The sequence below is a fragment of the Orbicella franksi genome, chromosome 5, assembly GCF_964199315.1.
Source record: "Orbicella franksi chromosome 5, jaOrbFran1.1, whole genome shotgun sequence".
NCBI lineage: Eukaryota > Metazoa > Cnidaria > Anthozoa > Scleractinia > Merulinidae > Orbicella > Orbicella franksi.
The window spans coordinates 31,166,130-31,187,400 of NC_138149.1; the positions used below are offsets into that span (position 1 = coordinate 31,166,130).

The 21,271-nt window shown below is 39.4% G+C and overlaps 2 protein-coding genes and 8 non-coding genes across 10 annotated transcripts; 5 read left to right on the plus strand and 5 right to left on the minus strand.

The window, feature by feature from the left end:
• Positions 1-189: 189 nt before the first annotated feature.
• On the plus strand, positions 190-1,388 carry LOC145487944 (uncharacterized). The gene is made up of 3 exons (XM_081466713.1): positions 190-231; positions 332-440; positions 1,088-1,388. The coding sequence occupies exons 1-3, from the start codon at positions 190-192 to the stop codon at positions 1,246-1,248; spliced, it is 312 nt and encodes a 103-aa protein (XP_081322839.1). The 3' UTR covers positions 1,249-1,388.
• Positions 1,380-8,858, minus strand: LOC145488175 (uncharacterized). Its single transcript, XM_081466979.1, has 2 exons — positions 7,794-8,858; positions 1,380-2,551 (listed from the first exon to the last, which is right to left on the minus strand). The coding sequence occupies exons 1-2, from the start codon at positions 8,284-8,286 to the stop codon at positions 2,406-2,408; spliced, it is 639 nt and encodes a 212-aa protein (XP_081323105.1). The 5' UTR covers positions 8,287-8,858; the 3' UTR covers positions 1,380-2,405.
• Positions 8,859-13,729: 4,871 nt separating this feature from the next.
• Positions 13,730-13,801, plus strand: Trnac-aca (transfer RNA cysteine (anticodon ACA)). The gene has a single exon. It is a non-coding gene; the product is annotated as a tRNA-Cys (tRNA).
• An 836-nt stretch (positions 13,802-14,637) lies between these two features.
• Trnag-gcc (transfer RNA glycine (anticodon GCC)) lies at positions 14,638-14,708 on the minus strand. Its single transcript has one exon. It is a non-coding gene; the product is annotated as a tRNA-Gly (tRNA).
• A 710-nt stretch (positions 14,709-15,418) lies between these two features.
• On the plus strand, positions 15,419-15,490 carry Trnac-gca (transfer RNA cysteine (anticodon GCA)). Its single transcript has one exon. It is a non-coding gene; the product is annotated as a tRNA-Cys (tRNA).
• Positions 15,491-17,192: 1,702 nt separating this feature from the next.
• Trnac-gca (transfer RNA cysteine (anticodon GCA)) lies at positions 17,193-17,264 on the plus strand. Its single transcript has one exon. It is a non-coding gene; the product is annotated as a tRNA-Cys (tRNA).
• A 434-nt stretch (positions 17,265-17,698) lies between these two features.
• On the minus strand, positions 17,699-17,769 carry Trnag-gcc (transfer RNA glycine (anticodon GCC)). Its single transcript has one exon. It is a non-coding gene; the product is annotated as a tRNA-Gly (tRNA).
• Positions 17,770-19,017: 1,248 nt separating this feature from the next.
• On the plus strand, positions 19,018-19,089 carry Trnac-gca (transfer RNA cysteine (anticodon GCA)). Its single transcript has one exon. It is a non-coding gene; the product is annotated as a tRNA-Cys (tRNA).
• A 429-nt stretch (positions 19,090-19,518) lies between these two features.
• Positions 19,519-19,589, minus strand: Trnag-gcc (transfer RNA glycine (anticodon GCC)). Its single transcript has one exon. It is a non-coding gene; the product is annotated as a tRNA-Gly (tRNA).
• A 1,403-nt stretch (positions 19,590-20,992) lies between these two features.
• Trnag-gcc (transfer RNA glycine (anticodon GCC)) lies at positions 20,993-21,063 on the minus strand. The gene has a single exon. It is a non-coding gene; the product is annotated as a tRNA-Gly (tRNA).
• Positions 21,064-21,271: the final 208 nt, after the last annotated feature.

The window sequence follows — 21,271 nt, forward strand, 5'->3', positions numbered from 1 at the left end:
GGAGTGGCCGAGCAGTCAATCATTTCATTCTAGACACGGAGCTGTCAACATCTCCGGGTCGCGATACACACAAGTCTCTTATTTCTGCTATTACTGCGTACAGTGCTAATAGAAGACCAATAAAGTCCGTCATTCTGAAACTCTTTTTTTCGAATCTGAAATATCTGACGCGTGGAAAGAGTTTGTAAAATGTTAGGTAGAGCTGACATTGCCAATGGAAAACGCGTGCTGGTAAGTACATATCACTTTCTGTTACATCGATTCTCGCTGTAGCGTTGTTAACCTTTAGAGCTGTATTTCACGAATGTTTTAGTCGCCTTTCTTTTCGTAGGTTATTCTCGAGATTGACGAGAGCAAAAAGGATGAGGTTATTCGTCTTCTTCAAGAAACAGAGGTGGGCTGCGAAGTTGTTTCCGTACGCCGCATCCAAAGTGGAAACGGTTAGTAGACTACACTGAGTTTGAACATTTGATTTACAACTTATCTCTCCTTCGTAAACTCGGCCTCTCGAAGAAGATTGCAAACTTGATTGCAGGAAAGACTTCGGCTAGTGAGAGAGCAGAAAAACTGTTTGGGGATAATTTGATGTAACTGCACCGTTTTGAGAGACCAAAAGTTTTTGAATTGCGCGCTTTTTCTTTGTGATAATAACAAATGCAACTTGATTCCCCGGTGTCGAAGGTTACGTCATCCTGCTTCCGGCGAGGCCTAACACATTCAATGTGGATTTGCATCCGTTCTTTCATGTACTTTTACTAGAGCAGTGGGTATTTCTGCTCGGGCGGAGTTGTTTGTCGCAACGTGAAATTTTGTTGATGAGGGAACAGTTTCGAAATTTTTGGTTTAGTTTCCCAAAGTTATGGCAATTACTCCATGGTTTCTGATATATACAGTCAGATACAGTGTGTATATAAAAACTGCATATGATCAAGTGAATATATCGGGGATATGCAAACTTGAACAATTCCCTTCACGTGAGTTGATTTCTTTGTAACAATATGGGATGATCACAACAAGTTGTCTGCGTTACTCATCGTAGTTACCCTTGGGTTGCCCCTGTTCACTTCCATCCGATTTTTTTTTACAGCGAGGAAGCGTTTTGCCGTGCCTAGCGATGACGAACCACTACGGCCATCACCTGTTCATCTCTTTCCCAGAAAAAACGAAGAAGCCGTTGCTATCTACGACAACAATCAGTCCAGCAGAGCCGCGCCGCCGCAAGTTCAAGAGTACGTTGCCAACCTGTGACTTCTGTCTTTGTGCTCCGTGCGAGTCACATCTTCCGATTTCAAACCCAACCATAGACCCTATTCATAAATGGCTGCCAGTTAAAAATTATTTTGTATGTACTAAAGTTAGCCCAACTAACCTCGTTTTGAGTTGATAATTCAAAAGAATTTTTACTCTCTAACGAGGTTAATTGGCCTAATAAAAGAAGCATACAAAAGAATTTTAAAATGGCAGCCATTTATGAATAGGGTGTATTGATTATGAGTCATGAAGAGAAAATAGGCGATTTGCATAATGGCGTCATTATTTAACTACGACAGAGACGAACTACCAATAAAGTAAAATTTACAATCTTTACTAACTGACTGTCAGAGATGAATCTGGGTCGAGCTGGTCAGGCTGTTCCTCTTCAACGTCCAGTGATATAAAATATCTAAGAGTACTTTTAATTCTTTCTTTTATTTACAAACAAATTGCAGTTCATAACTGTCTTGACTGGGTTTCTTTTCAACTGATTTCTACAGTTTTCGCTACAAGAAAATCTTATTTTATTTGAAAATGTTAAAATGATAAGCTGTCGATATTTGCGTGTCGTCTTTTGTAAAAGTATGCTATATCTTTCAATTTACGTTACGGGTGAGAGTGTTTTATGATTTTCTTTTGAAACAAACCTTAGTTTCCAATTCAAGTTCCCCGGGAGTTTTAAACACCCGGGGGAAGGGGAACTCCCATATAACAGGAACGGGGTGCTTGTCGTACCTTTTAGGGGTTAAAGACGCGGTTTTGGCACCTTTTAGGCTACTCAGCCTCAAAAGGTCCACAACCGGAGCTTTTACGGTACCTTTTATTGCATTGAACCGAAAAAAGTATGATAGGAGATAGTGTTGTTTAGAATTGGTACCTGTTAGGGGTGAAAAACATTTCAAGCCACGCCCACAAAATTTCTTTTCCTTTCAAAATTTCCGACGAGCACCCCCGTCCTTTTTATATGGGCGGTCCCCCGGGTAAACATACGGTACTCATTAGATACTGGATTGCATTCCTTGACTGCATGACTAGTTGAAATATAATCTTTCTTGTTTTGAGTAATGGAAGGATGGATATCTTGGGTGGCTCAGGCGGATAAATGGTTTATCTTCCTGTTATCTGTTCGACGAATAACAAGACTTTAGACTTCAGAGTCGGTCCGTCAGTTCCAGGAGGGGTGAAGTCAAATTGTCCGAGTTAAAACTGTTGTGAAGAAGAGTCTGAAGGTAAGGCTCCTCTGTGTGAACGCAGTAGTCGCTGTTTCCTTCCGGGCTGGAGCTATCCGACCAAATGTCTAGACAAGACGAAGACAAAGAAAGTTAGCAACAGTAGGTGAAGACTTTTATTGAGCCTACTGGCTTGTCGTGTTGGAGCAGTTTCTAACTCATTAGGAGTACTGCTAACCACCCCACCCCGGATGGGATGTTAGTCCACCGTATGTTACCCCTACCTCCGCCGCATTATGCTAGGTGACCCTAACAGTACCCGTCATATAAACTTCTGTTCTTAGGCCATCGTAGCTTGATTAAGAATATAACACAAATAGCGTTGATAAACGTTGTATTCCAACGAATTTTAATACAGAACTTGACACGTTTCGTATGCTTGACGTTATGTATTTTGACTAACATACGAAGTCAAGTTCTGTATTAAACATGCGTTGAAATACAATGTTTAGCACGGGTCATACTTCAGACTGAAGAGACGCACTCTGAGATCATGGAGTTAAGTGTCTTAATTACCGTGCTCAAGAACATGACACGCAAAATATGACTAACTGGTATCTGAGATAAAAGAGATGGAGCCGCGAGATACTGAGAAGGAATCGTGATTCCGCACATTCCTGCTTTTTACAGAAATTATAATTACCGTCCACCTAAACAGTGTTTAAGCTTTAATACTTTTACTGCCTTTAAGTTAGAAACAGCAATCTACAGCTTGACCTCCTTTTGACATGAATACACCTCAGAAATACTGAGTTGCCTTGTTATAATACGTATAATGCTTGATGAAAAGGCACGATCGAAGGCCGTGTACTGCATGCGCCATGGCAGCCACACACGTACGTCACTGCTAATGTAATCGCAAGGTTTAGTGGAAGCTTTTAGCAGCATTATAGCTAAGCCGTATATTTTTTTTATTTACTTGTATGTTAGACCTTTATAAAGCGATACCACGTCAAACTCGAGACTGACTCATAATCATGTTTTTGTTCACCAGTTGTTTTGGCAGCCTCAGTTAGTACTTCGACAAGAAATTAAATGGATTGCAACAACTTGGCGCTAACTTCGAGTGGGATTAAAAATATATATTAAATATTAATTGAATTAACGAGGCGTCGTGATAGCAAGACGTGGGTATTAACCCGGCATTAGTTTTATCTTTGTGGTCAGCTTCATTGCAAAGAATCCAGTTATCTAAGGCAGGTTATTTAAAAAAATGCGCATTGAAAGATGCTCCTGCATCATTAAGGTGTGAGCTCATTTCCTGAATGGAAGATTTAACTCTAATATGCTGTCTTATTTCTTGCTCTTCCTGATCTTTTAGAATAGGTTTCATATAATTTAAAGTGGCACTCAGTCAAAGCTGAGTTATAAAATCTTCTTTACCTTGACTATCAGGGTAATCCTGATTTTCTGCAGTAATGACGACAACAACTGTCAATAGATAATTATTTTCAGTTATCAATTCAAGCATTTAATCAGGTAAGACCAATTAGACAGGAGCTAAATTTAAGTCCACTCTGATCTGGGATTGAGCTCACCCTGATAATCGAGAAAAATCTGCGAATTATCTCTAATGATTAAAGTGTTCACCTTTTCCGCTTTGCAAATGAGGTTAAACACACATGACGTTTCCGTTTTATCTCTGCTTCCCAACGGGGTCATAAACGTTTATACCCGTTCGGTACCACATTGCCTGACAAACGACTGAAATAGCGCACGCGGGCTTCAAAGGGATAGCGTTGCCTCAATGTAAGCTTATCCGACCTGTCATTAAAATGGCAACATTGGCTTTTTTTACCTAGTTGAAGACAATACGCGAGACGAAATCCAACAGGTAGAGTCTATATAACACAAACAAAACAACAAAATAGCATCCAGAGTGATGAAGTCTGTATTCTAGGTAATTTCATGCGTTAGTTATCACAAGTCTAGCAGTAAAAATGAGACAAATAAAAACAGTTTCCCAGTTCCTCAACATCTGTTTTAATGTCACCTTCAGGTTGAGAATCAAGATAACTTTCTCAATCTGTTAACTTCAAGTTTTTGACAGTCAGTATATTGACTTATAGCAAACCGATCGTCTAGAGTCGCTTTGCACTGATCTGAATCTACAGGTCTATCTATCGCTGCCATGAAGGAACTCTCTACGTTACTCTAGTCAATAGTGTTACACGAATAGTCAGCCAGACGTTTCCTAGTCTTCCTCAGTCTGCCGAACAGGCGAATCGATTTATGTAATTTGGTTGCCACCTATATCAAAAACACGAAAACCCTGGGCTAAACTATATATGGAATTTTTCTTGAAATATTCATGTCTTGCGCGTGGATAAAACGTCTGCATTGTAATATCAGATTGTAGCAAGCATGTCTTATACTTAATTAATTTGTCTACTGAATCAAGATGATGAACTTGTAAAGTATAGCTTTATGAGCAGTTTTTCGTGTTAACACACAGATCTGGCTCCACTTTATAACCAAATTTTTGCTTCAGTGCCAGAAAAGGGCAACTTTCTCCAAAAAAAAGTTTCCATCTCCTCGGCATATTACTAATACTATACCAGAGGTGTAAATGCGATGAAACTACGCACTGAACGGGAGTAGAAATTAGCTTAAGTGTCAACTGATAAACTACATCACGCCCATTTCCCGAAATTACGGTGTAAGATTACAGCGAACTTAATACAGCTACAGGGTTACAGTAAAAGACGTGCACGATATCATTTTTGTTGTTTAGCTAACGGTACGAGTTATAAAATGCTTTGTCAGTTATGACATGAGATTGCAACACGATACGAAAACAGATGGAACAACTGTAGGAACTAATGAGCCCAGATAAAGACTTTGTGGATCAAAATTAAACTGTAAATGTAATCCTAATAATTCCAGTCGATATAACTTGTTTATCCCGGTCATAAGAACTTCAGAACTCGCGATCGTCCTCAAATAGACTTGGACTCAAATCAACAACTGTAGTTAAAATGCTCTAGTACGAGCAAAACTAGAAAGAGAGAATCTAGTGATGGAAACGCTCAAAATGTTACCATTCGCAATTTGCAATTTAAACATTTGAATATTTGCATATGGTACTAACAGAGACGTGATGGAATTGCCCTTTTTTGCCAAAAAATATTTTAGCAGCTTATATGCTAACTGCGTTAAATGATAAGCGAAACCCGCTTTTTAAAATGAGATAGGAAATTTATTATTTTTTGGGGGGGCAAAATTGACAGCTTATAGCATAAGCAAGCGGATTGTCGACCCGTGGGAAACAGATAAGGTAGGGTTGTGTTATGTAGTCTTGGGTGGGCCAGTACGATATCATGAAAGAACTATAAGTCATACGGCGCATGCCCGTGATTCAAGAGGTTTGCGAATTGCTATGATGCACTAATCCCCGTTTAATCCTGCAACGTGGCGTTAGAAGAGAAACAATTCATGCTGGCTTCTATAAACAAAAAGAAACGCTTCCAGCAATTTATTACTGTTATTTACGCATGTGGCAATAACAGGTAGTTTTAATTGGCAAACCGTTTAACAAAAAAGATCTTATCTCTGATTTGCAACTTTCGTTAAAGAGCACACTGTGTAGAACTGATAGTACAAATGCCTCATTAGTTGTAATTTTACTCAAACTGAAGATAAATGATATCTTTGTTTACAACGTGGTACGGTTGTCGCTTTCTTCCCTCAGTCAAGAGAAACTGAAATATCTCGGCAACCGGAAACGAAACCACGTCCCGTGTCGGGATTTTTCAGCCAAGCTATTTGCATCTAAGTTTAGTCTAAACACAGCTATTTTATAATTTGATTTTTATGGCTTTTTCACTCTCAATCGACAGTGACACGGCTGGAGACCGATGAATAACAATTAAGTTATTATCTGGGTGTAGATCATCATGAGGAATTTTTAATAACTTTTTTTTCTTGAGTCTGGCCTTGGAATTTAAATAAACCTAAAAAGGTTAAATTGTTTTTTCATGTGACTTTTTGCAATGACTCGAGGTCATCTAGCAAGCCGGCATAGCTTGGTCAGTCCATAATTGGACTCAAGTTGTATTTTCGGTAATTTCGCTGTAAATATAGTACAAAGTAATCTAGTTCCCTCAAAAATAACTATTCTAAACAATTAGAAACGGCATTGTAAACATAAAGGAGTGAGATAGCGTCTGAAACGATCGACTAAAATCAGTTCGTAAACCTGAAGCTTTGGGGCTTCTAATTTCTGTAACTATGGAAGAGAGCACTCTTCGATCTACAATACGAGTTCGAGACAGATAAGTAACTTCGTCCTAGACCAGGTTGATCCATATTTAGCAAACTAATAGATTTATATAAAGCGTAGAGGTCTTGTAAACGGAAAATTTTTGACCACAAAACACATCATATCTGCTCATCGGGGAGCACTAATGGTCGGCGCGTTTGATGCATTTAGAAAGAAAATAAATCTCGACAACTTCATAAACATAAGGAACTGGTCTTGAATAAATTTCACGGAAGCTCTTTTGTCTGAAATCAGAGTACAGTTAAAATGTCTGAATAAGCTGTCTTCGTTTTTTTTTAATTATCCAGCTTTAAGACGTCACAACTGATCCTCCAAAAGACCACGCGGATAGTTGGAAGGATAAGCTTTTCCGCTTCACGTTCAGTTTTATTTGCTCGAAGGATAACTTTATTTAAAAAAAGGTCGATTTTTGGTTACTGAGAATTTTTAATCAATATTTAAGCCGCATAAAGAGGAAGAGGATTCGATCGAACCTTGAGACAGAATTAAAATAAATCGGAAATGGCCCAAGTTACAAATGAACCTCATTTTGACATAAACTTTTTCCAAGGGCATAGATGAGTAAAAATATTCCAGGATTTCTTTTCGGGCGAAAATGCGAGAAAGTTACAGCAGGGAGCGATCTATGAGAGTACAGAGCATAAATGCGATAGTTGAAATATAAGATGAAGGGAGCAGCTTCCTTATAAGGTCCAGGGTCAAAGCGGGAAAATCGGAATGCTAGACGTAATCGATCTAGCCTTGTTGAAAAGGGAATTAATGAAAGGCCAGATTTCTACGTTGTTGTCTTTTTAAACAGCGTGACTGATTTTACTCTGCTACTTTTAACATATCCGGAAAAAAACAGATTAAAAGTGTGACACTTAAAAGAGCGCTCTCGGCGAATCCGTGCCTTATCATTAGTTTTTAAAAGCTTGAAAGCGTCAAACCCCAGACATTTTCCTTCTTAAAACTGGGAGGACAGAGATTTGGCCCTTGCGCTGCACTGATAAGGATGCAAAAAAATAAACAAACCCAATGGAACCTACCTTGTCCTTGTAGAAAATAGTCCTGCTCTAGCTCGCGATGGTCGATCGAAAAATCTTCTCCCAGAATTTCATACAACTTGGGCTCGACAGTGTATTTTGGCTCGGAGTGTATCCTTTTGTCCTGGTCTAATAGCTTACTCAGGTGTTCTATCCACTTAGTCGCAACTCTCAGGATGTCAATTTTAGAAATATCCACAGAATCAGCCACGGGAAGTGCGTTTTTCAGCTCTATAAACGCACGGTTGACTCCTTGTATTCTTCGGCGCTCCCTTTCATTCGCTGCACGCCGCTGGCGACTAACTCCCGTTAGCATACGTTTTCGTCGCCTCTTTAGCTTTCGTCTCCCTAGTGGAACGACAGGACTACCAAAATTCTCTATGTCCCCATCACCGCTGATTGAAGAAGAGATGGGAGAGTTCTGCTCGGAGCACGACAAAGGACTCACAGCGTTTTCGTCACAAGCCCATGTTGGTTCCGATTTTACTGACAACATGTTTACGTTCCAGCACGTTGCCCGTGTCGAGTCTCTAGTGGCAATGACAAGTGAAAAACGCTTTTAAGTGATAGTACAGCGTTTGAAAGATGATACCGCATTCAGAGCCAATGGTTGGCAAATGGTAGTCCGCAGTCAGTGGGGAGAGCATTTGGGGCCGGGCTTCGATTCTACTGCAAGGGTGTCGATTGCACTCGACTGATAAACCCTTTAAAAGCCATTAGGTTTAGTTTGATTGGCAGGCAAACCAGACGTCCTTGGCGATTCCGTCCAAGCCCTTTTAAGTTCCAAACATTTCACCATCAGGACACCCTGAGCTCATGTCGGAATGAATTTGGCCCCGACATATTTTTGTCGTTACTGATATCCGTCAGCGCAAAGTGCGACAAAATATGGCGTGGGTGCAAACTAAGCCATGGGCTAATTGTTTCGTCGCTGTCTTAAGAACAAAAGCGGTATTTCAACTATAGAAACGGTGCCGCTTCTCAATTGTTCTCCACAATAATTAAGTCATTTATTAATGGCAGCTCATTAAAATATACTTACCCCTAACGGTGTTCCAGAAGTCAACAGGTTAGAATAAAAGTCTTATCTAATTTTGGAATAACTCAAGCATGCATTTCTGAGAGATTTGTTTCATGACCGGTCCGTTAATACCCAAAATGGTTCGGTTGGTCGGGCTGGGTTCTGTTATCATTCCATAAATGACTTGAATGCTCCAGCGTTGCAAAATGGAATCTATATTTACGTCACAACTCACCTTTTACTGCGGAAATGTTTCTTAAACAAGATTAGCTCATAGACTAACTTGATGACATTGAAGAATCAGTCAATTAAATAACACTCAAATCGATTAGTAGCGAGTAAATTGCGAAAATTGAATTTTTTTGCATTTAGACTTTATATAATTGAGAAAAAGTCAGTAGGGTGGGGCTATCCGGAAAGAAACCGGGGACTAGAGATGCTCATCTATAAAAAACCGAAAAATACCTTACGAAACATACCTTGATAAGAAAAGGAGATTGTAACATTTTCTATTTAGGATCGAGTTCGCGCCCTTTTATGTTTAGATTTGGCCTTTGCGATAGATAATGGCTGATTCAGTAAACGAGTGAAAGCAGGGACCACAGGCATTGGGACGTGCAGAAAAAAGGGAAATAAATGTGGTAATTAACTCGACACACTAAACCGTAGTGTTATTTTAAAGAGGCGGTATTTTGAAATTAATCTGATTAGGAAAAGTAACTATTGACCTTTTCTCCCTCGACGGCAAACATCCACCTACGAAACGTGTACGAAACAATTCACTTAAGTTAATTAATTAAAACACGAGTTAGTGAGAACAGAATTCGTTCCAAACAAGAGGTATATCTGGCATTTTAATTCGTAAACTTCTAAAACGTTGCACTGATTAAATTTTAGAGATCTTAACAATGTAGTGGACTGAATATTCATGAGCCTAATGGCAAAAAAAACATACAGTGGAACCTAGATATAACGAAGGGGCAAGGGACTGGTAAAATATGTTCGTTATAACGTCCATAACGAGGTTTCGTTGTTTCAAGGTTCTTTTCCATGTATTTTACTATTGCTGGAAGAATATCGTTCGTTATACCGAGGACTTCGCTACTTAGAGGTTCGTTAAATCGAGGTTCCACTGATTCCGGCATTCTACGAATATGGGCACAGAGCAGTGGAACTCAGTTTAGGAAGTCGTCTTTATTTTCTCGTAACGAGTTTTCCAAAGAGTCATTAACGGCGATTTTTTAAACATTCCTCTGGAAATACTAGATTTGCCGAAATTCATGTTTTTCCGTATCTGTCGACAAACATGTCTGTAGTACGTGCTGACTTGCAGCTAGGTTCAAATTCTTTTTCAATTCTATTTTTTTTTTCAGTCTACAATTTCAACAACCAGATTTCAATGACCGATCTTTCCTTGCAGCCGAGCGGTCTCCGTGCTTAAAGATTGGAGATCTGAGCGACTTGAACATTACTAGAGCATAAGGAGGCCATTGAAATGAACGAAGTGTCTTATTATCATACTGATCGCATAAACAATAATCCCGAACAGGAAATAATTTATCACTTTATGTTTTATTTTTTCAAAACAAGCTGACAGATTCAAGTGGAGTCTTACACAAACATTGATGTTATCTTGCAATACTTGGAGGGAATCTTGGCTAAAACATAAAAGTCGTGAAATCTTAATGTGGTGAATAACAAGTGCTGCATAGGTCCAGATATCAGTTCATGAAATAATAAGTCCGTTTGGCTTCAGTATAAGCCGCGGTCAGCAACTTATCACGCCCGGAGACAAAGCTCAGCGTGAAGTATTTAAGTCTTCGGTGATTTTGTGGTGACCTGACAAAAAAGCCGCAAAAACCCAACTAATGACGAGGTACACACAGAGTAATTAACAGGAACATATTAAAGAAGGGAAAGCTTTTAATTAATATTGCATTCTTCACTTTGTTTTGACGCTTGTGGTTTTAGGTATATTGAAACCCCTGGTGGTATAATAACCATATTAATAAAGAAAATAAACTAATTTAGGAAGCGGGAAGCGAATATCTGTCGGTCAACTTCTCAGTCTTATACCAGGGCTAATAACACTTAAGAGATATAGTAGTCTTACAGCGTGAATTTCAAAATTGTACTCGTTTTCTCTCAATGTTTGTAGCCAACATGAATTATTTGAAAGGATTACCTCAACTCAAGCACGCAATTTGTTAATTTAGCGAACGCTCACCCCCAATGTGCCACATGGTATAGTGCTGAATCAGTTTTATTGTCGATTCCAAATTATAAATACTCTAGAGTATTGATTCAATAATTAATTATCGGCTTGGCTTCATTCTTGTGATCTTTACGAAGAGTTATTTATAACTCTATAGTCTTATGACTGCACGACATTGTAAAACGTGAAAAGGGCCAGCTCTATGAAGCGACGGTATATTCAATTTTACTAAATACGTTCATACACCCATTTTCGCACTTTATGTGAAGCTTGATAGCATTTCTGATTACTTACGCCAAGTCTCTCAGTCTTTATTCTACATTGTTCAAGAAAGATCTGTTGGCATTCAGTTTTTGCCCGGCGTGGATCACATGTGAAAGTATGTAACTGGAGCAGATCTTTCCGCGGAATGAAAGCGCGGCTATGATTGAAGAACACGATCCGGAAATAAAACTTAAACTCTTTTCCAGCACCGCGAATAACATATCCCTAAATGGTCTTAAATGTACATCAGTGTTGAAAACTTCGTTCAAGTTGTTCTTGTTTTTCTTTCGTTTTATCTTAAGAGTTGATGACGGATGAAACTGAAGCCTGCTACTGATGAATTCGGGCGTCTTTCCTGATCATAGGAAATCGTAATTTTTGAAATGCCGCTAATTTTAATGCAAGTATTACTAGATATTGTAAGTTATGACCTTTCTATGAAAAAGCTGGGGCTAAGCAAGGCCAAAATCTTAAAGAAACATGCCAAGGTCATACCCAACGCTGACCCTGGCAGAAATAACTTTTATGTCTTCTATTAGTTTTGAAAACGACCCGTACATTCACACAAGATAACATCTTTTCTTACATATCAACCTTTGATAAGGGCGAAGATGGAAGTAATACTGTTATCACCTGAGTAGTTGAAGTTGACACGCAGACGTCAATTTCCATGTGTTTCCTCTGAGTGACATATTCTTACTTCAATACCACTTTTTTCTCAAATTGAAAGGCGAGAAAGAAGATCATCAAAACAGCATTGAACTAGAAATCAAGAATGGTTCGTTTCAGTCCAAAAATATGATTCAGTTAATAATTATATAAGGATATAAATTCAGACCGCCAAGGGGACCAATCAGAATTTTTTCTTTTCATCGCGGACCAGTTCAGCCATAGTTGGCTGTGCTCACTCGTGAGATATAGTTCTTGCCACTCGAACATAAAATTCATATCTTCTCGCCACCGTGTAATGTTCTTTTCATTATGTAGACATGCTGATGACCCCGTTTTTGACGATTTTCCGAAGATTTCCGATCACTTTCCGAAGATTGCCGAAGACGAACGAAGAAGATCCGAAGATGTTTCGATCATACACCAACAAATTTAAGTGTAGTGAAAGGGACAAAAGAGAAATGTTATCAAACATGATATCTTCACATGTGAGGATACCATATCGTTTTTATCGATTTGTTACTTACTCGGTATACCACTGACTTTTATATAATAAATCTAATTCCATAATTCACATTGCTGCATAGATTTAAGGATTTTTGAGTGAAGAAAATATCTTAGATTTGGTAAAATACTGGAAATTTCTCTTGCCCTGGTGAAACTTTGAGCAAAATCAGCCACCATTTTGCTGGCTTCGTGGCCGAGTTTCAGTGCCAAGGCGCCAACTGGTTTGATTTGTCTTTAGAGAAAAGCCTGGTAAACTCCTTGAAAAGCCATCTTAGGTCTTGCCGGGGAGTAAACGCAACCGGCTTGCCTTTGTTGTGTCGCAAGCTTGAAGTAGAAAATTATTTGGAATATTTCTATTACTCTTTTCTCTTACACAATATAGCTTATTGCACAGAATTTCTAATAGTAAGAGCTATTTGCCTATTTCTTTTCTCCACCTACGTTTTTCTCCTCTCGTCGCAGTTATACACTACACTACAATGTCATGCAGTTTACAGCCCATCAAGCGTCACAGCGTAATTACTTTTAATCCTGGCTCACCATCAACGATGTCTAACTTCTATGTTGTCAAAAGGTTTTCAAACAGGTAGACACTGCTAGTCACTGAGCTACAGAGAGAACATGGTAAACAAGGCCATTAATTAGGGTCACATTGAATTCTCAGCCTTCCCAATAATTATCTCGCAACATGGGATAATATCAGGAGAGAAAACTATGAAAGCTAAGTAATACCTGACTAGAACCCTACTTAGAAAACTGTCTGACTTTGTCCTTGCCATGAAATAACTTAAAGGGGCTAGGTCACGCTGTTTTAGGTAATTTGTTTAATTTCGTTAATTATGAGCTCTAAACGTCAAATTGGCTGAGCAAATGTCTTTCATTTGCAAAATCACGGCCACATAACAACTGAGAATGATTTTCCAGCTGTGTAAATGACATTTTGATATAAACTGATGTAAATTTGAAAAAACGTGGGCCGACGTTTTTCAAATTTACCCAAATGCAATCCATTTTATCCTCTCCAGTATTGTACAGCCATTTCCCTTCTTGGCTTTCCTGTGTTTTGTTTGAGATCTTCTATAGTTTTGAGCCGTTTTTGTGATACTTTACTTAATTTTATGACCATTTAACCAGTGCTGAAATTGCCTAAAATTGCGTGACCTAACCCCTTTAACGTTGTCATATAAAGTTGTGCTAGGTCGACAAGTTTAACCAAACTCTCACGGGTTAAGAACAAAAACTTCATTGTTATGTTGTATGCAAGGGGGCATAGCTCAGTGGTAGAGCATTCGACTACAGATCGAGAGGTCACCGGTTCATCCCCGGCTGCCCCCTTAACTTGGGTTTTGGTTTATTTTTCCCCCCGGCTTTTTCCTAATGAGAAAAGTGATTTACGGCCCCTGTGTTTGGTAAACCATGGTGTTGTGTTTTGCTCGATAAAAAGAACATGCTCTTTTATCTCACTTAAGCTTCAATGAACTGGAAAACCATTTTCAACTTCATGAATCGGAGTCGGTAACAACCAAACACTTAAGCCAAGCTACAATTAAAGCCTTAATGAACAAACTTTTACAAGGTGTGAGGCTGATCAGGCGTTCTTTTCAATACAAGTGTGACCAAAAATTTCGGTTGTGGAAGCTAACTTTCACCAGGGTTTGAGAAATCTTAGTCCAGATGGAATGAAATGGTTTCATCATAGAGGGATTAAACAATTAGATTATGAGCTCGAGATTTCTATCGCGTGATAGTTGACGAGGGCGCAGCCCGAATAAACTATCACGCATAGAAATCGTGAGCGAATAATCTAATTGTTTTAGTATAAATCTACTAGACGTTCAAGACTATCTAAATCCTCTTCACAGATACCTCGAAAACACAAAGAAGCGGCAGTCATTTTGTTAACAAGGGTACACTGCTACGCTACGTTCAAGACTATCTAAATCCTCTTCACAGATACCTCGAAAACACAAAGAAGCGGCAGTCATTTTGTTAACAAGGGCACACTGCTACGCTACTCACTATCTATCACAGAAGAGATAGTGAGTAGCGTAGCCAATCAGAGAACGGCATTCGTGATAGCACGCTAGTAGATTTGTACTAAGATGTGACAGACCATAGTTTGTTATTGTGTTATTGATAAACGAGAATAAAATAGAGGCATAAAGAAAGTTTGCACTGGCCGGGAATCGAACCCGGGCCTCCCGCGTGGCAGGCGAGAATTCTACCACTGAACCACCAGTGCTTGTCTGGACACAATTTCTTGTGATAAGAGGACTGTTGGTTTGGTAACAAACTTTAAACTACTACTATTACGTAGATAGGAAAAGACCTCTCTGAAGTTAATCCCTGGCCAAACGGACTCGCAAGTTGTCGAAAGTAGCCGCACTTGCAAAGAGACTTGCGTAGGGTGGCCAAACGTACTCGCAAGTTTCCTCGCAAGCATACGCAAGTCGCAAAAAACCCATTCCAAGGCAGACATATCCTGCATCTCATTGGCTAAAAGGTTGCTTTAACAGCGAATGGACGTCACTCAACTTGCGTTGATTTTGTTTGGGTGGCCAAACGGTAAAAAACTTGCGTCGACTTGCGCGCAAATTTGATCTCGACCAAAGTGAGCGCAAGTCAACGCAAGCGCACGCAAGCCCACGCCAAGTAGACGCAAGTTGAAAATTTGGGTCCACTTGCGAGTCCGTTTGGCTAGGGCTTTAGAACAATTATAGCAGTTAAGTTGTTTTGAGCGTCGGAATAATTCACATTTGCACTGTTTTTGGTTGAGTTACTACGCTAAGTGATTGGCTTAAAGAATTCGCGCCACTTTGTCATCCAATCAGAATTAAAACCAAACTGACCAATCATGACTCGCTCGCACACGTTTACTCTCAGTCGACAAGTCGACAAGTTTTACCTGTAGTTAAGTCTCACGAGCTAAGAATAAAAATATCATGTATGCAAGGGGGTATAGCTCAGTCGTAGAGCATTCGACTGCAGATCGAGAGGTCACCGGTTCAATCCCGGTTGCCCCCTTCAATTTTTTTTGGCAAACTAATTCAGTACCCTGTTTAACTTGTTGACGTTGTGTTTTGCTTAATAAAAACAATATGCTCTTAATTACACTTAAGTTTCACTGAACTTTTTCACCTTCATGAACTTGAGTAGGCAAGAACCAAACAATTAAGGTGGCTTACTACACTTTGATAGATTATAACAGCCCAACTTCTAACTGTTTTCAAAAATGTTCCAAGTGTTTTTGCTTTCTCTATTTACTGTTTACTTAAGTCTTTTACCATTCTAAGTGAAACTTGAACAATTAAACGTCAACAAATGGCAAAAATGAACGACCGAGTACCTAAGGATAGACCGGGAACTAGTAGGTTAAATCACTTTTTTCTCAAAATCTACCCGTATGACCCCACCTCAAAATTTCAGGAATTAGCAATTGGCTCTGGTTTAACATTCATGCAAAGTAAAATAAAAATCTGAAAGACAGATTTTTCGCAAACTAAGAAAATGTGAAATCAAAAATAGCTCAAAATCGGTCTAACAGATTTTTTTTTATAAATTTTGGCTCTAAACGTAATTCACCCCTATAAACAACTGTGAAAATTTCATCATGGGTTGTACGGTAGGTTTTCGAGCAATTCTCGATCAAAGACTGGTTTTTACAACCTTGGACGAGAATTGAATTGCGCACGCCCTTTATCTAAGCATGCGCTCATGTGACGCCATGTATCGCGTGCGAGAAAGTAAGAGTAAATTAGAGCTCTTTTACCGGTTCTTTATAGAGCTTTTTTGTAATATTTTTTCGGCCCTGGGCTTAAACACATGTTTGAAAGGAGTTTGAAACTATTGCTACGCATACCGAAGTGATTTAACGTCTTTCAAGCGCTGAAGTGATTTTCGTTTCTTCTTAGGGTTGTTTGCGTCATTTTTGCAAGCGCGATTGATACTGACGTCTGATGCGAGGCTGGTCAACCAGCTGAAATGTTTTCTTTCCAATACTGATATGACCCAGAATTTCGGTTTGTGGGAACCAACTTTCATCAGGGGCTGAGAAAGCCTGGTCAACATTGAAATGCGACAGACGATACGCTGTTTATGGTAAACAAAACTAAAATAGTGGCATAAAGAACTTTTGCACTCGCCGGGAATCGTACCCGGATCGGACCTCCCGCGTGGCAGGCGAGAATTGTACCACTGAACCACCAGTACTTGTCTGAGTACACCCACTTGTGGCGAACACTCTTCGTTTGATAACAAACTTAAAACTGCAAATACTCGGATAGGAAAAGACCTATAAGTGAAACTGAACTCGCGTCACTTTGTCATCCAATCAAAATTAAAACCAAAACCAATCGTTACTCGCTCGCACACGTTTCCCGCGCTTTGCGTCAGCTACGTATGCATTTATAAAATACTTGAAATATTACGCGCGCTCTCATTGGTCGATAGATGTGTTTAGCCGAGAGCCGTGTGAACAAGGTTGTGACGTTTAAGATTCGCTCGCAGTTTTGAGAAATATCTTATAAAAGCAATAAAGCACTTTTTCCGCGTTTACATATAGCTTCATCTAAACACTTGGAAAGAAACGTACTCTATTACTTTTGTGAAATATTTCTAAAAAATACGCGCGAATCTTAGATATAAAATTGATCTACGTCGACAAGTTTTACCTGTAGTTAACTCTCACGGGCTTAGAATAGGGACATCATTACCTTGTTGTATGCAAGGGAGCATAGCTCAGTGGTAGAGCATTCGACTGCAGATCGAGAGGTCACCGGTTCAATCCCGGTTGCCCCCTTTAGTTTGGTCTTATTTTGTCCTGGCTTTTGCCCCATTAGGAGAGTGGTTCCCGCGCAATGTGGTCGGCAAACTAATTCAGTACTTCGTTTAACTGGTTGACGTTGCGTTTTGCTTAATAAAAGCATAATGTTCTTTTGTCACACTTAAGCTTCACTGAACTGGAAAACCATTTTCAACTTCATGAACTTGAGTAGGCAAGAAACAAACACTTAGGCTAAGCACAATCAAAGCCCTAATGAACAAAATTTTACAAGATGTGAGGCTGATCAAGCAGCTGGGAATGTTTTCTTCTCAACATTTACGTGACCCAAAATTTCGGTTTGTGGAAACTAACTTTCATCAGAGTCTGAGAAAACTTAGTCAAGATTGAAATGCGATAGACCATAGGCTGCTAATGGTTAACGAAAATAAAATAGTGGCATAAAGAAAACTTGCACTGGCCGGGAATCGAACCCGGGTCTCCCGCGTGGCAGGCGAGAATTCTACCACTGAACCACCAGTGCTTGTCTTAGTTCACTTACTAGTTACAAGAGTACGGTTGGATTGGCAACAAACTTAAAACTGCTAAGACGTAGATATATGTAGGAAAAGTCCTATCTGAAGTTACAGCAATTATAGCAGTTAAGTTGTTTTGAGTGGCGATGTAATTCACCTTTGCATTGCTTTTGGTTGTGTTACTACGCTAAGTGATTGGCTTAAAGAATTCGCGCCACTTTGTCATCCAATAAGAAGTAAAACCAAAACCAATCGTGACTCGCTCGCACACGTTTCCCGCGCTTTGCGTCAGCTACACGTGCATTTATGAAATAACTGAGATATTACGCGCGCTCTCATTGGTCGATAGGTATGTTTAGATGAGAGTCTGTAAGCACGGTTGTGGCGTTTAAGATTCTCGCGTATTTTTTAGAAATATTTTATAAGAGCAATAGAGCACTTTCTCCGTGTTAACAAAGCCTCGTCTAAAACGAGGGAGGCTGGGACAATTCTCTAAAGTTATACAAATTCTCGACTGCGTCTCGAGTTTACATTTAACAAATTGAGGTTGGTTTTTCACGCGTCTGTTCTGTTATTGATCATGAATTCCGTCATATCATTGTCAAAGTAGCTGTGGATCTACTTTGACAATGTTATGGCGAAATTCATTGTTAATAACAGGACAGACGCATTAAAAACTGACATCAATTTGTTTTTAACGATAACAAATTGTCAAACTCTCCGCTCTCGTTTGTTGACGCATCGCATAATTTATAAATTCATGTGTCTGTCAGCTTATTGACAATAAAAATTAGCCAATGAGCGTCCGAGAATTTCTGCAGTTATCGTAAAAAAAACTGTCTCGAAACCTTCCTCGTGTTTAGATCAAGTTATGTAAGTACGGAAAAAACGCTCTATTACTTTTATAAAATATTTCTTTAAAAAACACACGAGTCTTAAAAGGCCCTAGTCAGCCACACCTTTGTTTTTGTTTGCATGCGAGAGTTTGGCTATTATATTTTATTTCTAGCATGTCGGAACGAAAGAAATCACTGTGAAACTACTAAAGATAATTGAACATACTTTCAGGAACACAACTTACCGTAAAGTAATAAAATTTCACTTCACCATGCATTATAAATAATTTCGATGGTATCGAAAACGGCGGAGGTTGACTAGGGCCCTTCAAACATAAAACTATTCTCGGTCGACAAGTTTTACCTGTAGTTAACTCTCACGGGTTAAGAATGAAAACTTCACGGCCTTGTTGTACACAAGGGGGCATAGCTCAGTGGTAGAGCATTCGACTGCAGATCGACAGGTCACCGGTTCAATCCCGGTTGGCCCCTTTAGCCGGCTTTGTTTCACTTTTCCCCTGCTTCTGTCTTATTCGAAAGGTGATTCCCGTCCACTGTGGTTAGCAAACTAATTCATGATCTGTACCCTGTTCAAATTTTTGATGTTGTGTTTTGCTTAATAAAATAATCTGCTTTTCGAACACGCTTAGGGCTCCATGGACTGGAAAACCATTTTCAACTTTGAGTAGGCAACAACCAAACACTGAAGCCAAGCAAAATCGAAGCCTCAGTGGACAAAATTTAAAGAGATGTGAGTCTGATCAAGCAGCTGGGAATGTTTTCTTCAGTCTCAATACCAATGTGACCCCAAATTTCGGTTTGTGGAAACCAACTTTCCTCAGGGGCTGGGAAAGATAGAAATGCGATAGACCATAGGCTGTTAATGGTAAACGAGAATGAAATAGTGGCACAAAGAAAGTCTGCACTGACCGGGAATCGAACCCGGGCCTCCCGCGTGGCAGGCGAGAATTCTACCACTGAACCACCAGTGCTTGTCTGAATACGCTGACTAGTTACAAGAGGACTGCTGGTTTGGTAACAAACTTAAAACTACTAATGGAGGTTTTGCACGGCAGCCATGTTGCATGGCAGGAACAATAGATTCTTTTTCGTATGGGAAAAAGTATTCTTTCTAATGCAGAACATTTTCATTGTTCCTGCCACGCAACATGGCTGCCGTGCAAAACCTCTATACGTAGATATATATAGGAAAAGACTAATCTGAAGTCACACCAATATTGGTGCTGTTAAATTGTTTTCACTTGTGTGTCGATGTAATTCACATTTGCAGTGTTTTTGATTGCATTACTATCTGCTTGCTACGCTGAGCGATTGGCTCAAAAAAACTCCCGCCACTTTTTCATCCAATCAGAATTAAAACCAAAACCAATCGTGACTCGCTCTAACACATTTCACACGCTTTGTGTCAGCTACATGTGCATTTATAAAATAAATGAAATATTACGCGCGCTCTCATTGGTCGATAAGTGTGTTTAGATGACAGTGAGTAAGCACGGTTGTGACGTTTAAGATTCTCGCGTATTTTTGAGAATTATTTTATAAAAACAATGAAGTACTTTTTCCGTGTTTTACAGAGCCTCATCTAAACACTCGGAAGGCTGGAAGAATTCTCGAAAGTTTCAGGTTTGCATAACTGACTCGAATTCTCTCAACCTCCCTGGTGTTAAGATGAGTATATGTAAACAAGGAAAAAGTGCTCTGTTGCTTTTATAAAATATTTCTGAAAAATACGCGCGAATCTTAAACATAAAGTTGCTCTCGGTTGACAAGTTTTACCTGTAGTTAACATTGACGGGTTAAGAAGAGAAACTCCATTACCTCCTTGTATGTAAGGGGGCATAGCTCAGTGGTAGGGCATTCGATCGAGAGGTCACCGGTTTAATCCCGCTTGTCCCCTATAGTTTTGTTTTACTTTTATTCCCGGCTTTTGCCTAATTAGAAAAGCGATTGGCTACGAAATTGATTCAGTACCTTTTTAAACCGGTGGATGTTGCATTTTGCTTAACAAAAAGAATACGGTATTTTATCACACTTAGACCTCACTGAACGAGGCAACTATTTTCCTTCCTGAACTTTACTGAGCAACAACCAAAGACTTCAGCTAAGAACAATCGAAGCTTTAAGGAACAAAATGTTACCAGAAGCGAGGATGATCAAGCAGTTGGGAATGTTTTACTCCAATATTTAAGTGACCCAAAATTTCTGTTTGTGGAAACTAACTTTTATCAGGGGGAATGTTTTCTTCTCAATACTAATATGACCCAAAATTTCAGTTTGTGGAAACTAAGTTTCATCAACGGCTGGAAAGCTTAGTCAAGATTGAAATGCGGCTGTTAATGGTAAACGAAAATAAAATAGCGACATAAAGGACGTTTGCACTGGCCGGGAATCGAACCCGGGCCTCCCGCGTGGCAGGCGAGAATTCTACCACTGAACCACCAGTGCTTGTCTGAGTACAACTACTTGTGGCGAAGACTCTTCGTTTGATAACAAACTTAAAACTGCAAATACGCAGAAAGGAAAAGACCTATCTGAAGCTACTGCAATTAGTGCAGTTAAGATGTTTTGAGTGTGTACGTAATTCACATTTTCATTTCTCTTAGTCGCATTACTACCCACTTGCAACGCTATGTGAAACTGAACTCGCGTCACT

Coding starts and splice junctions, on each gene's coding strand:
- LOC145487944 (XM_081466713.1), top strand. CDS start 190: ATGTTAGGTAGAGCTGACATTGCCAATGGAAAACGCGTGCTG. Junction 232..331: donor CCAATGGAAAACGCGTGCTG/GTAAGTACATAT, acceptor TTCTTTTCGTAG/GTTATTCTCGAGATTGACGA. Junction 441..1,087: donor CCGCATCCAAAGTGGAAACG/GTTAGTAGACTA, acceptor TTTTTTTTACAG/CGAGGAAGCGTTTTGCCGTG.
- LOC145488175 (XM_081466979.1), bottom strand. CDS start 8,286: ATGTTGTCAGTAAAATCGGAACCAACATGGGCTTGTGACGAAAACGCT. Junction 2,552..7,793: donor CTATTTTCTACAAGGACAAG/GTAGGTTCCATT, acceptor CGTCTTGTCTAG/ACATTTGGTCGGATAGCTCC.